The 23,842-nt window shown below is 43.0% G+C and overlaps 1 protein-coding gene across 2 annotated transcripts in view; it reads left to right on the top strand.

Moving 5' to 3' along the window:
• Positions 1-23,842, top strand: part of LOC138303675 (alpha-2-macroglobulin-like protein 1) — a 599,538-nt gene that overhangs the window by 330,422 nt on the left and 245,274 nt on the right. For both annotated transcript variants that reach the window (XM_069242992.1, XM_069242993.1), the window contains exon 18: positions 13,980-14,097. In XM_069242992.1, the coding sequence (XP_069099093.1) occupies positions 13,980-14,097 (118 nt within the window). The remainder of the gene's footprint in view (positions 1-13,979; positions 14,098-23,842) is intronic.

Here is a 23,842-nt window from a genome sequence, read left to right as displayed (position 1 = left end):
CTGTTCCTGAAAGCTGGGAAGCTGGTGATTTTATCACCGCAAACCCTTTGTTGATGCCCTTTTCAGGGAAAAAACCACAAGCCTTCTTCTGCAGCCCATTTTTCCATTTAAAAAAAAAAAAATGAAATTTTCACTGTTTTTTGGCTAATTTCTTGGCCTCCTTCTGGGGAACCCACAAAGTCTGGGTACCTCTAGAATCCCTAGGATGTTGGAAAAAAAGGACGCAAATTTGGCGTGGGTAGCTTACGTGAACAAAAAGTTATGAGGGCCTAAGCGCAAACTGCTCCAAATAGCCAAAAAAAGGCTCGGCACAGGAGGGGGAAAAGGCCTGGCAGCGAAGGGGTTAAGGGCCTCATTCCAACCCTGGTGGTCTATGACCGCCAGGGTGGAGGCCGGATGAAGCACCGCCAACAGGCTGGCGGTGCTTCATCTTGTATTCCGACCGCGGCTGTGAAGCTGCGGTCGCCCAGCCGGGTCCGGCGCTTTTGCGCCGGATTTCCCCCGGCTGGGGGAATCCTCCATGGCGGCGCTGCAAGCAGCGCCGCCATGGGGATTCCGACCCCCTTCCCGCCAGCCTGTTTCTGGCGGTTTTCACCGCCAGAACCAGGCTGGTGGGAACGGGTGTCGTGGGGCCCACTAACAGGGCCCCAGCAGGATTTTAACTGTCTGCCAAGCAGACAGTGAAAATCGCGACGGGTGCAACTGCACCCGTACCACCCCTGCTACTCCGCCGGCTCCATTCGGAGCCGGCTTCATCGTAGCAGGGCCTTTCCCGCTGGGCCGGCGGGCGCCCTTTTGGCGGTCGCCTGCCGGCCCAGTGGGAAAGCCATAATGGCATCCGCGGTCTTCTGACCGCGCAGCGGCCATTTGGCGGTTCCCGCCAGGCGGGCGGCTCCCGCCGCCCGCCAGGGTCAGAATGACCCGCTAAGTATGTTCACTATAAAAGGTATGCTAGTTCTCCTTTAAAACCCCAAGCTTCTGCTACCAGCCAGTGGAACTGCAGAAGTCTTCTTCCTTTCTTAGACTAAGTGTTCAGGAATTTTTCAAGATCTAGGGAATAGTTTGCAGACAAGTTCCATGCAGAATTTTAAATCTGATTCTGCTCATACTCTTTGTAGGAAAGTATTCTCTTTTTGGCATGTTACCCCCAATTTCTGCCTGATGTCAATGTGTTTGACTGTGTCACTGGAATCCTGCTTACCAGGACCCCAGTGCTTATGCTCTTGCTTCTCTCAAATTTGTCACTGCATACTGGTAACCCAGTATTTCATCCCAAATTGGCATACTGGTCACCCCTTACAAGTCCCTAGCATATGGTACTTAGGTACCCATTGCATTGGGGTTTCAGGGTATCCCTATGGGCTGCAGCATTACTTTTGCTACCCATAGGGAGCCCATACAAAGGCTTCTGCAGGACTCCATTGCAGCCTGCGTGAAATGGTGCATGCACCCTTTCACAGCCATTTTAACTGCAGCAGGTCAGTTATAAGTCACCTATTTGTCAGGCATTCCAACCCTGAAGGCTGGGTGAAAAGTACCTGTGTGTGAGGGCACCCCTAGCAGAGGTGCCCCCACATTGTCCAGGACCATTTTCCGGGACTTCGTGAGTGCGGGGACGCCATTATACACGTGCAATGGACAAAGATCAATACCTATGTCCAGCTGCAGAATGGTAACTCCAAAAATGGCCATGTAAGGTGTCTAACATCTGGGAATCGTACCCCAATACTGAACCTAGTATTGGTTGTACAATTCCATGCACTCTGGGGGCTCCATGGTGGACCTCCAGTACTGCCAAGCTGCCTTCTGAGGTTTTCTAGGCAGCCCTAGCTGCGGCCACCTCACAGACAGGTTTCTGCCCTCCTGTTGCTCAAGGAGCTCGAGCCCAGGAAGGCAGAACAAAGCATTTCCTTTGGGAGACGGTTGTTACACCCTCTCCCTTTGGAAATAGGTGTTACAGGCATGGGAGGGGTAGCCTTGCAGAGCCTTTGGAAATGCTTTGAAGGGCACAGATGATGCCCTCCTTGCATAATCCAGTCTACAATGGCTCAATGACCCCCAGTCCCTGCTCCGACATGAAACTGGACAAAGGAAAGGAGAGTGACCACTCCCCTGTCCATCACATCCCAGGGGTGGTGCCCAGAGCACCCCCAGAGTGTCCCTGGGGTTTGCCATCTTGGATTCCAAGGAGGTGGGGCACTCTGGGAACATCTGAGTGGCCAGTGCCAGCAGGTGATGTCAGAGTCCTCCCCTGATAGGTGCTTACCTGTTTAGCTGACCAATCCCCATTTCAGTGCTATTTATGGTCTCTCTCCTGGGTGTTTCCTCAGATTTGGATTGCAAGACTCCAGCAGGAATTCTCTGCATCCTTTACTTCATCTTCTACCGACAAAAATGCATCTGGACCCTCCAGGAACTCTACAAACTGCAATAAAGAAACAAAGACGACTTCTGCAACATTGTATCTTCAGCTCCTGCCAGCAACTGCAACTGTTTCTAGGTTGTGCATCCTCTGAGGACTGCCTTTCTTCAGCCTGCAACTGAAGAAGCAAAGGAATCTCCCTTGAAGTGAAGGAGTCACTTCCCTGCTTCAGCAGGCACCCCTTAGCAGCGCGACCGGTGGCGTGGGTCCCCTCCCCTGATGAAGTGCGTGGAGCCAGCAACACGGGTGGTGGACTGAAGTGACCCGACTGTCCCAAGGTCCAGCTGTCTAACTTTGGTGGAGGTAAGAGTTTGCCTCCCCACGCAGGACAGTATCACCGTGCACCATGTGTTTTGCAGTTGCCAAGGCTTGTGTGAGACCTTCCACAAAGTTATTTGTGCACAGCACAGCTCAGGCCCCCAGCACTCCTTCCTGCGATGCACAGCTTCCTGAGTGGTTCCCTGGAGGTGTCATAATGCATGTGCCTCCATTTGCACCTTCTTTGTCCCCGTTCTGTGGGACTCCTACGTGTGCTGCCTGGTCTTCTGAGGGCTCTCCGAGTTGCTGAGGGTCCCCTCTGTCTCGCCCTCTTGAGTAGAGTCCACCAGGTCCCTCCTGGTCCTGGGCAGCACCATTTTCTGCTAACCGTGTGCTTTGCGGGTGCCAAGGCTTGTTGGCGGAATCCAGCGACACAAACCAGACTTCAATCATCCATCCAGCATGGGACATCATCTGCACCAACCAAGAACCTGCATCTGTTTTCTTGGGTGCAGTACTGACTGTTCTTCTTCACCGGTGGTTCTTCTTTTGCACCTTCATCCCAGTTAGCAGGGGCTCCTGTTCTCCTTGGACTATTTATTGCTTTGTGGACTTGCTCTCCTTCTTCCACAGGTCTTCAGGTCCAGGAATCCATCATTGGTGTCTTGCAGTCTATTCCGGTTCTTGCATAATCTTCTATCACATGTCCTTGTGTGTTCTAGGAAACATACTGTGATTTACTCCTGCTTTCCTGGGCTCTGGGGTGGGTTCTATTACTTACCTTTGGTGTTTTCATACACTCCGAGTGCCCCTCTACACACTACACCTGCCTAGGTGGGAAACCGACTTTCGCATTCCACTATTTTAGTATATGGTTTGTGTTTCCCCTGGGCCCATTGCTATCTATTGTGATTTTCACTATTTGCACTGTTTTCTAAGTGTTTTTACAGCTATTACTCCATTCTAGTGTATATACTGTGTATATTACTTACCTCCTAAGGGAGTATAGTCTCTAAGGTATTTTTGCCATTTGTGTGACCAAAATAAAGTACCTTTATTTTTGTAACACTGAGTATTTTCTTTCATGTGTGTAATTACTGTGTGTCTACAGTGGTGTTGCATGAGCTTTGCATGTCTCCTAGGTACGCCTTGGCTGCTCAGCTACAGCTACCCCTAGACAGCCTGACTTCTAGACACTGCCTACATTTTACAAATAAGGAATAACTGACCCGGTATAAGGTGTAAGTACCTTTGGTACCCACTACAAACCAGGCCAGCTTCCTGCACTCTCTCACCCTCTCAATTTAATTTTCGCCTCTTACAATGTCTCTCTGAAATCCATATAGGAAGCCTTACATTCTCACCCCAAGCCCCCCTCTTCACTTTCTCTCCTTGTCAACCCACATGCCTCACCCTTCTTCACTGCCACAGTCTAACTACCTGGTTTCCTGATAGCCCACCACACTAATCTCCTCTATCTCCTGTCAACCCTGCTCCAACTTCCCTCCTCCTCTCTCATCCCCTTCCGCCCCATATCACTCTTCACCTACAGCCCTCTCCTTTGCAACACAGCATGCTTCTTCTCCTTTCTATCTGTCTTGCCTATACCCTGAGGAGACTTCTGGAACATCAATTCTCTCCTTTCTGCTTTTTTCTCTTCTGTCATGTCACAAGTCCAGTCAGATCCTTTCTCCAATTTCAAGGATCAGTCCGTTCTCTCACCCATCTCAGATCCCTTTGTTTCAACACACCATGACGTCTCTCTACAATGTCTCCAAACTTCTCTCCCCCTTAAGGCTATTCCTTACCCTAGATTTTCCGTAATCCATCAGAGTCATCATCATCTTCTCCTGATCAATATTTACTCACCATCGCAGTACATTAAGACCTCAGGTCAATACCTGGTGGAACTATGCAGAAAGCATCCAGAGACTTATTTAACCACAAGATCCTAACTATGACCTTTCCTTGTTAAAAATGGTGACTGGATGACCAGCAACCATTGAAAACAAGGCTGAAATGGTGTTTGGTCGCAACAGACCTCATTCTCTACTGATTCTCTGTTGACAGTAGAACAGGGTCCCTCTCTTATCCCAACAACTCTGTGAAGGAACCGAGGGTCCTCATGGATTCAGACCTTAACTCTGTCTTGCAGGTTAACTCAGTATTCAAGTGTTCCTTCTACCTCTTCAGTCTTCTGGGTTAAACCTTAAATTCCTCAGGATTCACACACCAAGTGCAAACCATATTAGTATTTGTATCCTATCATCTGTACTACGTTATTAGACTGTAAATTAAGAGCCCTAAATAGTATCCTGCAAGCTTTTATTAGTTTCAGAAGAAAGCAGCACAGTTTCAACTGCAGCTCCCACCACCGCACCACATCTCACCGGAATGGTCTGTTGACTAATCCTTAATGGACCTATCAGAACAACCTATATAGGATCCAAGGGTGTCACTATATCTGACATGTGAGTGAACTGGAGGAGGCTAATTTGTTTCTGGATGCAAGAGCTGTTTGAGTGTTGCTTTGTTACTGAGGTTCTACTTTCCTGCCGCATACAGAATTCTCCACTGCTACTTGTTATTATTAAATTATTCAGTGTTTCAGCATAATTAAAGCAAACCAAAGTACTATGGTCCAGATTTACAAGAAGCTGGTGCATCAGTGCTGATGCACCAGATTTCTTGCGCACCGCCACCTAATGACACCATGGCTGCGCTATATTTAAGATACATCGCTCCATGGTGCATGTTAGGCCAATAGCATCAATATTTTTTATGCTATTTTGGTGCTTTGCTGCAGTAACGTCAAACATTTTGACACTAGTGCAGCAAAGTGCAAGGAGGCCCATTGACTTCAATGGGTGTGTCCTTTTAATGCCTACTTTGAACAGGGATTAAAAATGATGCCAACAATGGCGTAATGAAATCTTGTAGATTTCATTGTACCTTTTTTGCAGGACTCCTAATGCAGAATCTCCCCCTTTGCATACATTATGCTTGGCGTAGGCATAATGTGGCGCAAGGGTTCACAAATCTGCTCACAAATTTCTGTGTTTTATGGCAGATTTACAAAGCTCTGGGCCATGTTGCGCCACATTAGCGTCATTTTTTTGGTGCTACAGTGGCGCAATGAGGCAATAATTTCTGCACCATATTTACAAAGTGGCTCAATGCATGAATGTGAATACACACAGACCCACTCTGTCTATTTCACTTGGCTTTATAATGGCTTCAAGAGCACGGGGACATGCAGTGAATAGGTCACCACATCCCGACTATCACTAAACATGGCTACATACAAAAAGGGGACCCCACCTCTCAAATATCCAACACTAACTCATACACACTTCTTCCACTAAGAGGGTGTTGGGGTTGGCACATTCCATAGAATCATGACTGTTAGTGATTCCTTGTGACATAGATGGGTGGAGGTTGATTGAGAGGTAATGGTGATGGCTGGGTAGCAACTGTTAAAATAAAGGCCATCACTTAACTTCCACTGCGTTTCGAGTCTCACTTTAGTGGTTAAGAGCGAGGGAGCTGATACCTACTGTCCCCCGCTGCTGCTTATGAGGTCTTAAGGAGACCTCTAGCTCACAAGGTTTGCACAGCCCGATCTTCCCACTAAACATAAGGGGTATTTTCTTTATCCAGTGTGTGTGGACGGGTGGATTAGGAGGACCAAAGGTTGAGGCCAGACATCGAGAACAGTGTCATTACCTACTGACGCGCATGCACATTGATGTACATCCTAGCCACAATCTTTTGAATCAGCCAGTGGTTTCCACATTCCTTCTGTAGGTGTACCAGCAAGTACATTGCCACCATCATTAAGTCATGCAGCTTGTTGTCGTTTGTCAAAGATTTACACTAATATTAACCTTTAAGTGGTGATACACTGTGAACCTTGAGCACCTCTATTAAGGATTGCAAGTTTTTCTGCTGGTATTTATAACATTTGGCTTAGAAGAGGTATCCCCTCCTTTAACATTTTTAATGGTAGCTGGTAAACCACTGTTGGACTGGAAAAAATGGAACAAATCATTTGAAGCATATCTTGATGCTGTGTATGCTCACCAGAAAGAAAAAGAAAGCTCTACTGATACACAATTTAGGCCCCAAAGGTTGAACTATTTTAAAAACATTACTATCAACTGAGGTGAAAGTTCATTCTCACCAAAATGAAGTTGAGAACAAGGGCCAAGCAATACTATCAATGAATATTCTACAGTTTTTCAGGCAAGTCCTTATCTCCTGGTAGGAATGTTGTAATAGAGAGACACAAATTCTGACAAAAATCATTGCCTGCTGATTTTGTCTCAGCTTTGAAAACTTTGGCAATCACATGCAATTATCGTGACATGCACGAGTGACAAGTCATTTGAAAAACTTGTAACAGGAAAATACAGGAGCATTTGTTATCCTCTGACAATTTAGATTTGGAAACTGCCACCACAATTACCAAAACTATAGGAAATGTGCATACCTACTTTGAGGAATTATCTGCTCCTTGTGACATTACTGTTTGCAGTGAAATCACAAATCTCCAAGGTTAAGTTTCAACTAAGGACTCCAAAGACTCCAGGAGTCTGGCCAAAGTGAAATGGGAAGTGAAACAAGTTGGGAAGAGCAACAGAACAAGAGCCAGAGGTGTCAGCTGTCGCATGTTGCGAAAATCTGCAATATACAACACATGAAGGAGACAAAAATAGTGGAGATGACAATTACATTGTTCTCAGTGTACCAAGTTGTGAGAAACATAATGTTATTGGGAATAATATGGGCAAACGTTTTATATGTAACATAAAAAGAAAACCTCCATACTGTTATATTTGTCTGAATGGTAGTGTGGTCCAAGTGATTGCAGATTCAGGATCTACAGGTACCTTTGTAATATTGTATGTATTTAAAAAATGTCAACCTCTCAGATTAAGAACTTCAATGTAAAACCTTTGGTTTATGGTGGAACAAAGTTTGAAGTTGAAGAATTTGATGAATGAGCCAGAGCCAAACTTCAAATTCTGTTCTCTATGTAGTCAAATTTGGGTCACATTTATCAGGCTGGAACAATCAAGGAGAGTTGGATATAATTTTGGATCCTAATCATCCGAATCAGGCGATATCTAAGTCCTGCTTATTGAATATAAAGTGTAAAAGTTGCATGAATTGGTAATTACTCGGGCTGCATCCCAATCCATCATTATTTTGCACACCATGCCAACTCAGTTTGAACTCGGGTATATAAAAATCAGTCTTCACCTTGTTCCAGTCGGAACAGTCCAGCCCAAACTGCCAAGCCAGGTCCTTTCGTTTATAGCCGGGTCCAAACTGAGGTGACATGGTGTGCAAAATAATGGAATGGGATGCGGCTCAAGTATTTACCAGTGGCTGGGATTAATTCAAACATTCCATCCATAATTGTTTTGTATATTTTAATGTTGGAGGAAAGATGACAGGAAATAGATGATCGTATTTGCTTCTAGGGCACTGTGGTGATCTGAATTGACCTATTCTATCCTAGAGAAAGAAGCAATTTCTTTATGGTGGGTTACACAATTCAGAACATTTGTGTGGGGTACCCCAGTAGTTCAGCACACTGACCGTAAACCTCTAGTGGATTTGTTTAATACAAAGGGAGGTGCCAGAACAAAGCCCTGGATTGTCAAATTGCCATACTGTCTACAGGAGGACCACTACCAGGTGGAGTATGTTCTAGGCAAAAAGAATGTGGTGGCACACTTTTTGTCCAGAGTGCTATTGGGGGCTGAAGAGGGTGTTGCCAATGATGATACATTTGTGGTGTGTTCCACAGATAAGGTGCTATTATCATCCAACAGTGTGATTTCAGAACAAGAATGAAGGGATGCTCCTGGACTAGGATACCATTTTATCTTGTGTGAGGTGCTGAACTGAAAAAGGATGTCAAAATTCTAAGGGTGTAGGCATCACATTTGTTCTTATTTGTATGATGCCTCTGTATAAAAATGTGACAAAGTTTTAGTATGCAGGATTGAACAATTGGTAGTACCAATCAGTTTGAGGAGATGGATACTCGAGATGGCTCATGAGGGGCATTTGAGAATATGTGCGATGAAACATAGGATCAGAGAGATCTTTTGGTTGCCGGGGTAGATAAAACTGTGGAGTGTAACACGCAAGATTGTGAAACCTGTGTTTTGAGTGACAAGAGCAATTCTGCCAAACTATTTCCCATTGTTCTGATAGAAACTGAAATGTCTCCTTGGTCCAAGTTGGGTTTGGACATCCCTGGGTACTTTTGTGAATAGCATTGAGATGTGCATTAGTATTGAATTCTGGCAAAATATGTTTAGACGGGTAGGATATCCCAATGAGTTAGTTACAGACAATGGTACTCAGATAGTTTCTGAGGAAATTTGAGAGATTTTTATCCGAGCATGGAATATTTCACACTTGGTGCATTTTAATCGAACATTGAAAGATCATTTTCAGTTAGTAGTGGTTCATAAGTTGAATTGGAAATGAGCCATTAATGATATGTTATGGAGCATGTGTACTACACTCAATGAAACAACTGGCATTTTGCTTAAAGGTTTTGTTCCTGGATCAAAGATGAACAGGGTCTGGATGGGACATTTCAATATTGATTCTCATTTGGGAAGGGCAGTGGATATTAAAAAGAGGGTTCTGGACAGTTATCGGGATAAGGTTGATCATAGCAATGTTGTCAAAGTATGGAAAGAAGTTGGGTGGGGATAAAGAAACGAGCACAAGTTGTAATGGGTGAATTTAGGTATTCTTCCCCGGTGCGTATGTTGTCTCAATACATACTAGTGATGGTCGCATCTGGAATAAATACAAAATTATATTGATTCCAAATGACAATGTTGACATGGTGCATAATCCCTTGGGTAATGTCAAAGGTGAACAAAGTTCTGCATCCTGTATTAAATTCATGCCTGGCACATTTACGAGTCTCTTAGCATTTGTCTGACCATTTTCATTTTAGTAATTTTATTATTCGGTAGCTGTCATGCCATATATGTTCTAGTGCATCAAGTTTGCTTGATTGTTCATTTGGCCATTCATGTTTGTTTTGTTTTTATTTTATGATATTGTAATTTATTGTATTGCTAGTTTATTGTTTCATTGTAAAAGAGTGGAATATTTTAGGGTTGGCACGTTTCATGGAATCATGATACCTGATGATTTCATGAGACACAGGTGGGTGGGTGACTAATCGAGGAGGGTGAGGCGTGGGTGATCGCTTGGCAGCCACTGTTAAAATAAAGGCCACCACTTACGTTTCACTGTGTTTCAAACCTCTCTTCAATGGGAATGGGTGCACCTACGCATAATGGACTACACAGCTTTAAACAGGTATAACTTGTGGGAAATTCATACACTGATCTGCAGGAAACAAATAGCTCTGCACCCCATGACTATAGATTAGCTGCCACTAACCAATAGTCATGGGATTGGTTATGTGGGGGTGCAGTCACCCATGATAGGAAAAGGCCACTTTAGATATACCCCTGTTGTCCAACAAAATGTAGCCCTCTGTTGGTGAATTGCATCCAAAACAGGAAGACCACCTGTCACAGGTCTTGTGACTTAAATCTTCTGCACAGGAGAAAATAGCTAGTAAACCAGAATGATTAACTAAGGTGGAGAATGTCAAATAGCAATTGCCTGGTGTACTTCAATCCGAATATACAAGGGAGAGTCTCCATATGTGTTTAAAAATCTCTGCAAATCCTGGAGTTTTTTTCCAAAGTATGCATTATATTACTTGTCAAAAATATATGCTTCAAAATCAAAAGGGATGATTTTCAGTCAGCATCATCGATCAAGTTTAAGCTGCCTGGAGGAAGATAAAGTGCACTTATATTTCGGAGTACAAAAGGCTATCACTTTATCCTAGATTGACAAAGGTCTATAAACAAAACGTGGCTGCATCTCTGCTTATGGTCCTCCGGTATGGGGTGGAGGCACACAGGTAAAGAAATCACAGTTAGGACAAACACTAATGATGCTTCCAAAAAGTTTGCCACCCCTAACACCTGAAAGGAATTTTGGCATTCAGGATTGAAATGAGAGAACGAACTGCTTGGCATAGTATGCAAAGCACTGAATAGCCCTCTCTACAGACTACCTACGGAACAAGGCTTGGGCTGAGGATATCAAGGTGGAAAAGCAGTAGAAAACAGACATAGCTCTTTTTTTTGTTAACATTTTTGTTGTTGATTTTTTAAAACAAAGTAACATTACAATTAATTCACTTGTCCCATCCCCCCTCCAGCACCCCCTAAACAAGGACAGGGATGTCAGTCACACGTGTGCAAATAAATAAATATCCATACATACTTAACACCGGATCACTTGAACAGCATAATTGGTACCATTGCATCAAATTACAGCAGATCAGCATCACAGACATATTGAAACAGTGTTAATCAACTGTCCTGTCCACAGCTTGTTCCAGTTCAGGACAAAATGAACTCTGTAAAAGGATATTATTTTAAATAGCCTTAAGTTGAGATGCCTGCTGACACATGAAACATTTGAGTTTTTTGACATGACAAGATGCAATGTGTCACTCCCAGCGAATAATTTGACAACGTGAAGCATGACATGGCTGAGAATGGGATTCACCAATGCCACCAGAAGCACCTAGAAAGTATGCAACACTTTCTCTGCATCTGCCCACAAAGCAAAAAATTGTCTCCTGACTGAAGGGAGCTGGAGTAAGAGACACAGCGACACATCTTCTGTAGTGTGACCAGGACAGCTCTGCCCTCTGTCACGAACTATGTATGTCTTGTTACTGATAGCTTTGTGTGTTTGGAAGACCTCATCTCATCAGAAAAGTACAATATGAACTGGAGAGAAAAATTGAACTATGGTTCAGTCCTCTTCAGCCATTGACTGTGTTTTTGTGGTTTACTGTTGCTTGGATGGACTGCCCATTAAGGCCATGGCATTTTGTGAATAGATACATTGTCCAATTTATGTTCCAATTAGGTTTTGGTGGTGAAAAATCAAGAAGTTCTCTTGTTATAGTACAGATGTGATATGACATGTGGCTTTTGCTAGTTTGTGTTCTTTGATGTATTTACTTTGCTGACACACTTACATTTTAATAGCCGATTTATGGCTTCTTATGTTAAGGAAGTGGGAGCTGTTTGGGTGCCTTTATCTGTAGAAAGACCCTGTTTTATTCATTAATCACTCCTGCACATTCATTTTTAAATTTTTGTTTTAATGATAGCATGTTACATTTATATATTTTTTTGTGAACAAAATGAAGTGTGTGAGCAGTCACTACATTGCCAGACTCGAGGATTGCGGTCTGACCGCCGCTAATGTGGTAGTCCAAGCACCAAATTTTAACAGTGGCCGTCGTGCCGCGGAGGGACCGCTAGCACTGCCAGGATCAGAGATCCAATTAGTCTGGCAGTAGCAGCGGTCCTAATCCGCCAGGGCAGTGATGCAAGCAACTCCGCCCTGGGTACTACAACCTCGTTCTCCACCAGCTATTTCATGGTGGTAGCACCATGGCGTGGGCAGTGCACGGGTCCCCCTGACCAGCACCCTCGCAGTGTTCACTGTCTGCAAAGCACCCTGCATCCTACAGCATTGCCGCAGGCTTGATTACGACCCAGAGACAATGCTGTAGGCTGTTTCCCTTTAGGCCAGCGGGCGGAAACCAATGTTTCCGCCTGCTGACCTAGTGGGAAACTCTTAATGGGCCCAGCTGGGAGGCAGCGACTATGGTGGCAACCTCCCCGTTAGAAGTTTGGTGGACAGTCAAAATTGTCCGCCAAACTTGTAATGAGGCCCTGACTGTCTTAAAGGTGCAATCAAAATACAGACCTTTTGTCATAAGTGCCTACTATAGAAATCTTGTACTGTACATGCTGTTTTCTGAGGGTACAACGTAACTCTGCTAATGCTGTTTGTTCAACAAAGGGCCATATTCCCAGCTCCCATGTTGTTATAGCCTAAGATATGGTTTCATTATTGAGTTTTCTGTTTAAGAGAGTAGGGGTAACACACCCAATGGTGGGCAACTATTACCAATCACTTCTTCTGAAATGGATCTATTGTCTTTTGCCATTGCTTGTCTCAAATCACCTGGTTGACAACTCATGTAAACATGAGTGGTAATGCGGCATAGGCAGTGGGTGGCAAGAGACTCAGAGACAGCATAATATATCCTGGCTTCAAATGAAAATAACTACAAATGATCAGGGCGTAGGTGTTGATGCTCTTCATGCCCAATTGCAAATCAGTGTACCAAGTAGTAGGCAAAGACTTGAAATTAATTTTAACTAGTAGCGTACACTGCTTTATCTCTCATGTTTTTGAGACATATTTATTTTTATAGCATCAAGCTGTGTGTCCTGATTTTACTGTACCTATTTATGATGTTTTCCCTACATTTTATTATAGTTTTATTGATGTTTTGTCACACACTAAATAAATAAGAAACAAAATATTAAAGAGGAGCGCTTGATTGTATATAAAAGTTCTTCCCCAGTGGGTAGTGATAGTCCAACAAAGAAAATCAAATCATACAAGGAAAATGATCCAGTTCAGCAGCCAAGTATTCAACAAAGAGCCATGTTGTATTATCACATTAGCATTTTACTAAAATTTCTTTGTAACGTTAATCTGGCCAGCCAACAATTTTCATCCAAACAAAGACTTCATCAGGGTCATTTTATCCATATATTAATTTTGCTTAAAGAACTTCTTCTTAGTTCGATCCACCACAATTCAATGTATAGGAATATTGCAGCTTTCCCAATTAGGTTTTGTATTGGCTGACCGCATCAAATGCAGGAATCATGCTTTTTCTTGTTCATATTTGGTGATTCTCAAGCAGTGGATCCCTGAGGGGTTGACTGCTGAGGAATTGACTTGCATCTGACTCACACTGGTGCAAGTAAAATTGGCGCACACTGCTTTAGTATTAGTTGTATCACTAAATAAATAAGTTAAACCCTCAAAAAAGTATACAACTACCAAAAATCATGCATGGGATTGCCCCATTTAATTGTCAGGCTTGTTTTGTGCTGAACTAGATATGCAAATAAGCAGATGAAGACTAACTTCTTTCCCCTCCCAGCCTTTCAACTTCCTTAATTCTATAAAATGAGTGCCCTAGAACTGGGTAATACCTTTTATTAATCATCTGTCTACTATTTTGTTTATGTTATGTACTTGTGGTCTTTGTAACTATTTAACATAATTTTTAGTGTTATTATTTCTTTATATCAAGTTTGTGTTTTCTATTTCTCCCTTTAAGTCACGATGTTAAATGCCCCAGGGGGACCCTTGGAAAGTGCGGCGTCTGGTCCATCTCCACCGCAGACCGTCCGCACATTCTTCCCAGAGACGTGGCTCTGGAGCTTGGTGCAAGTGGAGTAAGACCTCACTCTCTTATCTTTTGCTATTTCCTTTCTTGATGGTTACAGTGGTGTTGGAACAATTTTCAGAGTAGGGATGCTGCAATCAATGATACATTTACAGACAGCACATTTTCCATTGAAATGGCCACAAACTCTGCACAGATGTACAGTTTTACTGATAAAACTATAGAGCACCAACAGTAATGAGAGGATATCGGGTTTCAGTGAATATTTGTCACTTGCAAATCATCAACTAAAGTGTCTTTATTTGTTTTGATCCTATTAAAATCTTCACACTTCAAAATTACAAAGAAGTGCTTATTTTGTGCTTTCCTAAATGCTTATTTATATTTTAAATATTTGTACAGTTCATTTACAGGCATCTACATTGTGTTGCTTGTTAGGAAAAAAAAACATCCTATATCCTTTTCTTTCACACCAGCAAGATTGTCACAGATTTCAGTTAAAATAATTCTCTCACTTTGCAGTCAGAGAACGAAAGGTAAACACGATTTTCCATGTTGAAGTAATAAGCAGCAATTTGTTAGAAGACTACTCTAACATTGAACATCAGTGTGACATGTGGCAGGATAAAGACATCATCTTTAATGCTCATTCACCTTCAGAACTTGAGAATGGTTATTGTGAGGGTGGTGCAGCACCCCCTGCAGCCCTACATCCAACAGATATGCATGAACAGTTATGTCAGTGTGTCTCTAACTTTTCACTTATTTTGCCCAAGTTTCCTTTCCAAAATGCTGTTGGGCATTGTTACGATCTAGCTTCCTCCTTTCTCCTAACATTAATAAATTGGGTATAACTTATATTTAATGATCTCAGCACATCAGGGGGGTTCTTTTAACAGGATTACCTGGCCTCAAAACATATACTCTCTAGGGTCCCAACCTCTGAGTCATTGAATTCCTGATGGTGTGAAAGAACCACAGCACACCCTCAATGAGATGTAAACAGGGTCTCTCAAGGGGAAGAAAAAAGACTATGAGGAAGTGACCAAGCAAAGTGGTAGTGAAATTAAAAGAAGAAAGACAAAAAAGGAAAAGCTTTGAAAAGGTGAGAAAGAGTTGAATGAGGAAAAAAAAGTGTAGGAAAAAACGAAACAAATATTTAAAAAGTAAATGATATGAAAAAGGAAGGAAAGAAAAATAATTTGTGAAGAGAAAGGTAAGCAGTTGAAGAAATAATAGTAGTAAAAAGAAAAAGATAACACAAGTGGAAGATAAAGAAGCAAAAAAAGGTAATAGAAGTAATAATGAATTACTACCAAGAAAGAAAAGGAAAGAAACCTTTCGCCGACCCAGCAGAACAAAATAATTTCTGGCCCATCTCGCTGCAACCCTACCCCGCCAAAGCACTAGAGAAAGCAATCAACGCACAACTACGGAATTTCATCGAGGCCAACAACTCTCTGGACAGCTACCAGTCCGGCTTGCGCAGCAATCACAGCATGGAGACAACACTCCTGGCAGCCACCGACGATATCTGATTACTCCTAGACTGCAGCCACACAGCAGCATTCATACTCCTCGACCTCTCAGCAGCTTTCAACACGGTCTCCCACCCCAGACTCCACAACATAGGAATCCGCAGAAGAGCCCTTGAATGGTCCACTCCTTCCTCTCCGGGAGGATGCAGAGGATCAGACTCCCACCCTACACCTCCAGACCCACAGGAGTCAACTGCGGAGTCCCCCAAGGATCCTCACTGAGTCCCACGCTGTTTAGCATATACATGGCCCCTCTTGCTGCCATCGTCGGAAGCCACGGTATGAACATTGTGTCATATGCCGATGACACACAACTCATCATTTCCCTCACCGAAGACCTGGACATGGCCAAAAGGAAGTTTCATGCAGGAATGGAAGCCGTTACCACCTGTATGAGAGAAAGCTACCTTAAGCTCAACTTCGACAAGACAGAGCTCATCATCTTCGGAAATGCCACCTCAGTTTGGGATGACTCAAGGTGGCCCACATCCCTTAGCACTCCCCGCACCGATCGAGCACACCCGCAACTCAGGAATCATCCTCAACTACTCCGTATCCATGACCTGCCAGGTAAACTCTGTCACCTACTCCTGCTGACACACACTCTGCAAACTCTGGAAAATCTTCAGATGGATCCCAGCAGACTGTCGGAGGACAGTCATCCATGCCTTAGTTACGAGCAAGCTCGACTACGGCAACGCCCTCTATGCCGGCACCTCAACTAGGAACATCAAAAAACTTCAACTCATCCAGAACGCCACCACCAGACTCATCCTGGACCTCCCTCGCCGAGAACACATCTCCCAAAACCTGAGGACACTCCACTGGTCACCGGTCGAGAAGCAAATCACCTTCAAGCTTCTCACCCACACGTACAAGGCCATACACAACGCAGGACCAACCTACCTGAACCATTGTGTCTCCTTCTACACCCCTGCCAGATCCCCACACTCCACCCAGATGACATTGGACACCGTCCCTCGCATCCGCAAAACCACCGCCGAAGGATGATCATTTACCTACACTGTAGTGAAGTGCTGGAACAACCTCCCCCTACACCTCAGACAAAGCCCGTCGCTCACCATCTTCAGGAAGAAACTCAAGCCTGGCTCTTCGGATGAGGCCGCTGCCCTCCCCCCCAGTGCCTTGCGACCCTCACGGGTGAATAGATGCACTTTATAAATACTGATTGATTGATTCATTGATTTAAGAACGTCACAACACACCCAGCATCCCATCATGCCCCACAGGTGACAGTCAGGTCAGGTCATTTTTATGTAACAATGGAACATTCTGGGTCACAAACTGATGATAACTGTAGTATTTCTCTGGGAAGAAGGAGAGCTGCTTATGTCTATGATAATGATTCCCCTGGTAGAGAACTAGGAATACAGATAAACAACTTTTCCATTCCTTCCAGGGGGTCCTCATCAATACTCATAAGCACTGAATAGAATAGCAAGCCCATCCCACAAGTGCGGACAAGAAATGGTGACAGCATCACCAATTACCCAAAAAGATACCTTAAAGTTGCCTGCCATACGACAGTATCTTCCATGGAATCTGAATGTAGGCAACAATGCCTAGTTGAAGTGTGGATCGAGCTCTAGGTTGCAGCCTTACAAATCTCTAAAATGGGAACATTAGTAGAAAGGGCTATTATAGCCGTTTTCCCTTGAATAGAATTGAGCTTTAGGTCTACCATGTAAGAGTCTCTTTGCCAATTGGTATGCAAAGACTATACAAAAAACTATCCATTGTGAAATGGACTGCTTTGTGGGAAATGTATGTATATCTTTATGTTTTGTTTTTCAAAAGTCATCATGATCCACACACATGGGCAGGCCTAAGATATGTTTAAGCATATGATGAGGATTCCCTTGGAAGAAAACTAGGATTACAGGTGAGTATATTTTCATTCTGGAGAATGTCTTTTGGGTTGGCATCCCCTAAGTGCCTACCCAAAATTCCCACACCAGCCCACTTCGGCAGAACAGTTTTTTATGTTCCTACACAATCCTTGTTAATGCTGGTATTTGAGGATGATTTAAGAAATGGTTTCATTATGAAGATAATTTTATCCTGACATTAGCCCATTAGACATTACTCTTTTGGAAATACAAATGACATTATTTGAGTTAACTGTGTTGATGAACACCATGCATTTTGTCCTCTCACTTGACATTGTTTTAATATTTTGTATCAGGACGATGATGCATGATTTTGTTTTCTAAACGCTAATGTTGTTTAAAATGATTGAGTAATTTGTTATTTATTAATTTACCTCAGTTGGTATGACATGATTATTGGGGACAAATTGAAATATGATATCAAGTCAACAGAATCATGATTTGATATATATACTGTATGCTCCACTCCAAAATTGCTGACAATTTATTTAAATTTATATGGGGATTGGAAACATTGTTCTTTGTTTATTTTTATGATATGTGCACAATATGTTATGATATTTGAAGTGCGCCACGTATGACCTGTGAGAAATGCCTTTGGCCAACACCATGGCATTGAAACCATATGCCTCAGGAGGTAAGACCAATAGATTGTGTCAAATACGTATGGTGCTCTATTGAAGATGTTGAAAGATTGATAGCACTTCATCTAGAATACTCAGAGATGCAGAAACTTTGGTCATCAAGAAGGAAGCATTGGTGTGTTGTTTGGCAGTGGAGGACTATTCCGCACTTATTTATGGGGAACAGCAATTGAAATTCATACCGACCACAAGCCATTAGTTTATTTTTGTAGACAAAATAAGCCAGTAAAGTGTCTCCATGCTTAGTACAGTGGATTTACCATTTACAAGGAAACATTTTTCGAGTCAGACAATATTAATGCTAAGTGCTTATCTTGATTGCTAATTCAGGATATACAGGAGTCAATGGAGGATAAATTATAAGTGGCTAGTAGGAAATCAAGTAGCGGAAGAGTGATCAGCAAAGGGAAATGGTTGATGAAAGCTGATAAAGATGAGAAACTGTTGTGAATCTGAAGGTACATTTCAAAAGGATTGCTGAAGACCACAGACAAATTTAGTGGCATCAGGAATTATAAATCATTATGGTTGCAGTTCTCAAATTCTAAGGGTATTGTGAAAAGATCATATAAACCTGTGGTCCCAACTACATTGAGAACGAAGATGGTACTATTGTTGCATGAAGGACACAGTGGCATGTCTGGGATGAATCAAAGGGCTACATTTATTTTTGGGGTGACCAGGGATGGATAGGGACATTAAAATGTTTCTGAGTGTGCATTGCATGTACTATGAGTGACAAAGTTATTATGGAAACTCGCATTATTCAACTGGAGCATAGCAAACAAATGGTGTGGACATTCCATGCCCCTATACATGTCCGGCTGTAAGAGGAAGGTACACGTGTGTTCGTCTATTACTATTCAACTAGTGATTGAGGTGAAAATCACAGAATTAATAACATTTCTCGTTTGCAATTTTCATGATGGTGGAGATATCCAGAGGAACTAGGGTCTGAAAACGAACCACAAGTCATGCCTAAGAAGGTTTGAAATATAATTGTGTCAAACATCAGTCACTGCCTTGATCATGTAAGGAATCATGGGTTAATTGCGTGATTCAAACGTAAAAGGAATGAAATGATACAGTAATGTGGATGGAAAGGAGGAACTCATTACTATATTTTAAAGCAACAGGTTTTACAATAAAATGCAATTTTTGCATGTTGAGAGATCAAATACCATGCTCTGAGATTTACCCATTGTGAATTCGTAAGAGAAGGGCGTCAACTGAGGCGTGGAGCAAAACCCTGTACCTTCAAAACTGGTGATTGGGTTTGAACAAAAGATATTTGCATTCAGAAGAGTGTAGTCCGAGTGTATGTCAATACGGTAGTTGTAGATGCAGCAGAGGTATGGAATGTGCAAATAGCCTTCGTGTGTAAGTTGAAAGAGGAGTTGGAGAATGTAACAATAAAAAAGCAGAAATGAGCAACGGGGGCTGTGCCACAAAAAATGACCATTGTGGCTGAAAGGCACAGAAAGAAATCCTGAAGATGTAGTTAATGCATGATTCTGTGTGATAGTTGCTTTTGCTGCAAACATTTTCTTGTTAATTATACATTGATTTAATAGAGTTATTTAAAACAGCCTTCCTTTTGGGAAATTTCACCACATTCATAGAAAATTGCAAATTCAGGAAAGACTATTTTCACTAGCCAGATTTCCTTGCCAAAAATTTGAAGCAATGGGATAACCACAAGGGCTAGAAAAGCGTTCCCTCAAATGAGCAAGTATTGTCTTCAGGAATTTTTAGTGACCCCAAAAGAGAAACAAAGAACAGACCAAGCAGGTTGTGTTAATAATTTTTTCCACTCATAGAAATTCAGTTATTAAAATTAAAACCAAGCCTTTCTGTGGGGCATAATAAGATTGTGGGACATTTTAAATGTGTGAATTGTATCTTGTGAATCTTCATACAACACAAAGCAATTCAAATATAAAGACATCACTCTCCCTCCCTGCCTCAAATCAGGAAGGTCCTCAAGACCTGGCTCTTCTACTGAACTGGCCATTCTGCACCTCGGCTGAGCTGCAGTACCCACCCCCTGGTACCCCAACGCCTTGAGACCCGAACGGGTGATTTGCCACGCTCTATAAGAATCCTGATTGATTAATTAATTGAATTATCACTTCGAAAGATTACACCTACTGCAACTCTTATAATGTGCTTTATGCCATTTAGTGCTCTTATGATTACAAGAGACAAACATCGCAGAAAATAAAAACAAGACTTTTTCAACATGAAAGCAGTATACAGCACAAAGTGGTGTCAGCACCCTTAATTGCGCACCATGTTATTGAAAAAACCCCACAGGTGAGAAGTTATTAAACTTTTACAAGCAAAACTCAGGCCCTTCTTAACAGAGCCGAAAGCTGCTTGATCCACAAATTGAACAGTATTGCCTACTGATTCGTGCGGTCCTCCAACTGATGCGGATGCCTTCTGCACGCTGACTCCGGCAGCCTTCAAGTACTTACACTTGCTTCAAGGAGGCAGGTTTCCTGCCCCTTCTACACTTGCTGAACTAATTTGTGGCTACCTTTGCCCTTTTATAGGTAGCCTATTCCTACCTCTGTTCTCCTGGGCCCAGTTTGTTGAGGCAGACAACTGGAAAGTCAAAGAAGTGTATCTACTAGAAAGACTCCTGAGATGTTCTATTGTATATGTCCTCCTTTATATACACTGTGCACTCTTTATTTTAAACTCAATGTGTGATTACCTGCCTGCTGAGCACATATACATAGGGGCATATTTACAAGCCCCATAACACCACCGCAGTGTCACTTTTTGTGACGCTCGGGTGGCACCATCCATTACGCATATTTACAAGAAGGCATAAAGCCACTTTTTGTGGCTTAACACCGCCTTGTAAATATACCCCACAATGCAGTTTTCTGGGGCAGAGGGGTGTGAAATGGGTGTTGCTGTGGGTGTTCCACTGCAACACCCTTTCCTTTTGACACTGCCCCAGCTTTACGAGAATCTGTAAATCTGTGGCTGTGCCAAAAACTAACGCCACACCAGGGGTGGCGTTAAGTTGGCGCATCAAGGAGAAATGCTTTAATTTCTCCTCGTTTTTGCCTTTTCTATGTGTAGTGCATTCTGCAGCACACATTGAAAGAGAAAAACCACCATGACTGATTGTTTATGTGCAGGAAGGCGTACCTTCCTGCACATAAACATTAAATCCCTTAAACACAGACACCCTTTCTCTATGGTGCAAGGGTACCTGTGTTGGCGCTGGCTACTAAATTTAGCCCTGGAGCAGGGGGAAAAGCAGGGGTGCACTGTACTTTTGTAAATATGGAAAATCCCTGCGATTCAAAACTGGCACAGTGTCACGCTGCTGATTTTGGTGCTGCACCAGTTTATTGTAAATCTGGCCCATACTCAGAATCATACGCGTCTGTGATTTTACTAAGCGGGCCCAGTCTTTTGCTTATCACAATTGACTGATTCACTCTGTCCAAGAAATTTCATTGTTACCAATGATGGATTCTTTTTGATTGGGAATGTCAAATGTGAGTATCTACAGTTCTTAATATTTCTACTTGGAACTACTATTACACATTTATATACTATTTCCAGGTTTTGGGCAACACCCGTTGCGTGCATTTATTTAGAATGATGACAATTTTCTGGAGTTCGATATTTTGTTTTTTTGTGGTTGTTATGTTCCAATAGTTTTAATATATAGGCAATATTTATTATTTCATTGTTTTTGTTTACAATATTGTGTTTTAGATTTTTTTCTGTGTTTGTTTTCCATGAATATTTGTGTGTTTACCATTTAAGTATAGGGTCACCATATTTATGTTTTAAATTCTTTCTGACGGTATCTGTGTATGTGGATATTTTTTTGCTCAATATAGTATCATACACCCACATGCATTCAGGCACAGATCTTCGCTTTATACAAAGCAGGTATTAAACATCAGCACCTTTTTGCTGTTAGTTCTGGAAAGTGGCATAAAATAGGAGCAAGGCCCTTGGTACAGTAGCTGTAGAGGCAACTATCACCTTCCTGAGGTTGTTATTATTACAGACGAGGCAACGTATATACTCGATCAAAATTGCTCTATCTAAAAATGGCTGTAAATATCCATGCATGCATCATCCACCAATTTCTGGTGCCTTTTACACTCAAATGCTCCCTAAATATATCCTTTTTAGGTCTGTACTAGGAATGTAGGAATGTTCTTAAGTGGCTTTCAGCCAGCCATCTTCATCCATTGGTCTGTTACTTTGTCATTCACATTTTTCTCTTGCCCTCTGCAATACACAGCATGGGCCAGCCCATTTTAGCGTTGGCTAATTTTTTTATGGGGATGTGAAAGCATTCAGCTCCTTCACAAGGAGCACATCCGCCCTCAAAAGTAGTTCCCTTTAATGCTGGGGACCACTATGGCAATGTGTGAGGGAGATTTATTTTCTGAACTAATTAATTGGGATTCTAGTTCCTCAAGCTCCAGAACTTTAAGTCATCTAATGTCAGTTGCAGGAAACAATCCAAGAGAATTTTAAGGTCTCAGGGTGTGAATTATTCATCTGAGACCATGACTGTAGAGTATTAATATCAGCCTCTCTAGACAGAGCCCAACACCATAATGTTTATGCATCTAGTCTAATTGCTTGTTAGTATTGAGAAGAAAAGCTGGAAAGATCAAAGATTACCATACAAAGCTTGCTTTGACCAAGATCTAAACGGTTCCCAGTGTGCCGAGGTAAAGCTTGTAAGCCATATATCAGGACTGGCAGAAATGTTACTTATATGGCCCATAGTACCAGTTTTATTGATGGAGCAGTAAGCTTTCTTCAAAATTCAAGTTAAACCACCTGTTAGCAAGTCGCACATAGTTTTACAGGATCCAGTTATGGAGAGGAGTTCACTTATCCCCCAAGCAGTGACTCAGACATTTATGTGAGGATGCTTAATATATTTATCATTAATTTTAGATCCTGAACCATCCAAAAATCAGGCTACTTGCACTTTGGCTGAAGGGCTAAAAGATTAGATTTTTTTAGATTGATGACTAATTTATTCCTATTGCAGTAGCTCCCTAGAGTGCATTTTAGTTTAGTGTTATTAGGTAACACACTGTTGGCCCTCATTCTGACCCTGGCGGTTTGAAACCGCCAGGGCAGAGGGCAGCGGAAGCACCTCCAACAGGCTGGTGGTGCTTCCTGGGCTATTCTGCCGCCAGTCAGAAAAGGGGAACCGGCGGTTTCCCGGCGGTTTTCCCCTGGCCCAGGGAATCCTCTGTGTTCGACCCCCTTCCCGCCAGCCTGTTTCTGGCAGTTTTTACCGCCAGAAACAGGATGGCGGGAACGGGTGTCGTTGGGCCCCTGGGGGCCCCTGCACTGCCCATGCCACAGGCCTGGGCAGTGCAAGGGCCCCCTAACAGGGCCCCACAATGATTTTCACTGTCTGCTATGCAGACAGTGAAAATCGCGACGGGTGCCACTGCACCCGTCACACCCCTGCAACTCCGCCGGCTCCATTCCGAGCCGGCTTCATGGTTGCAGGGGCTTTTCCGCTGGGCCGGCGGGCGCTCTTTTGGAGGGCGCCCGCCGGCCCAGCGGAAAAGTTCGAATGGCCGCCGCGGTCTTTTGATCGCAGTGCGGTCTTTCGACGGCTGGACTTTGGCGGACGGCCTCCGCCACCCGCCAAAGTCAGAATGAGGGCCTGTTGTCTGCAT

This window comes from Pleurodeles waltl, chromosome 7, assembly GCF_031143425.1.
Source record: "Pleurodeles waltl isolate 20211129_DDA chromosome 7, aPleWal1.hap1.20221129, whole genome shotgun sequence".
Lineage (NCBI taxonomy): Eukaryota > Metazoa > Chordata > Amphibia > Caudata > Salamandridae > Pleurodeles > Pleurodeles waltl.
This window is presented reverse-complemented; position numbering and strand designations above follow the sequence as displayed.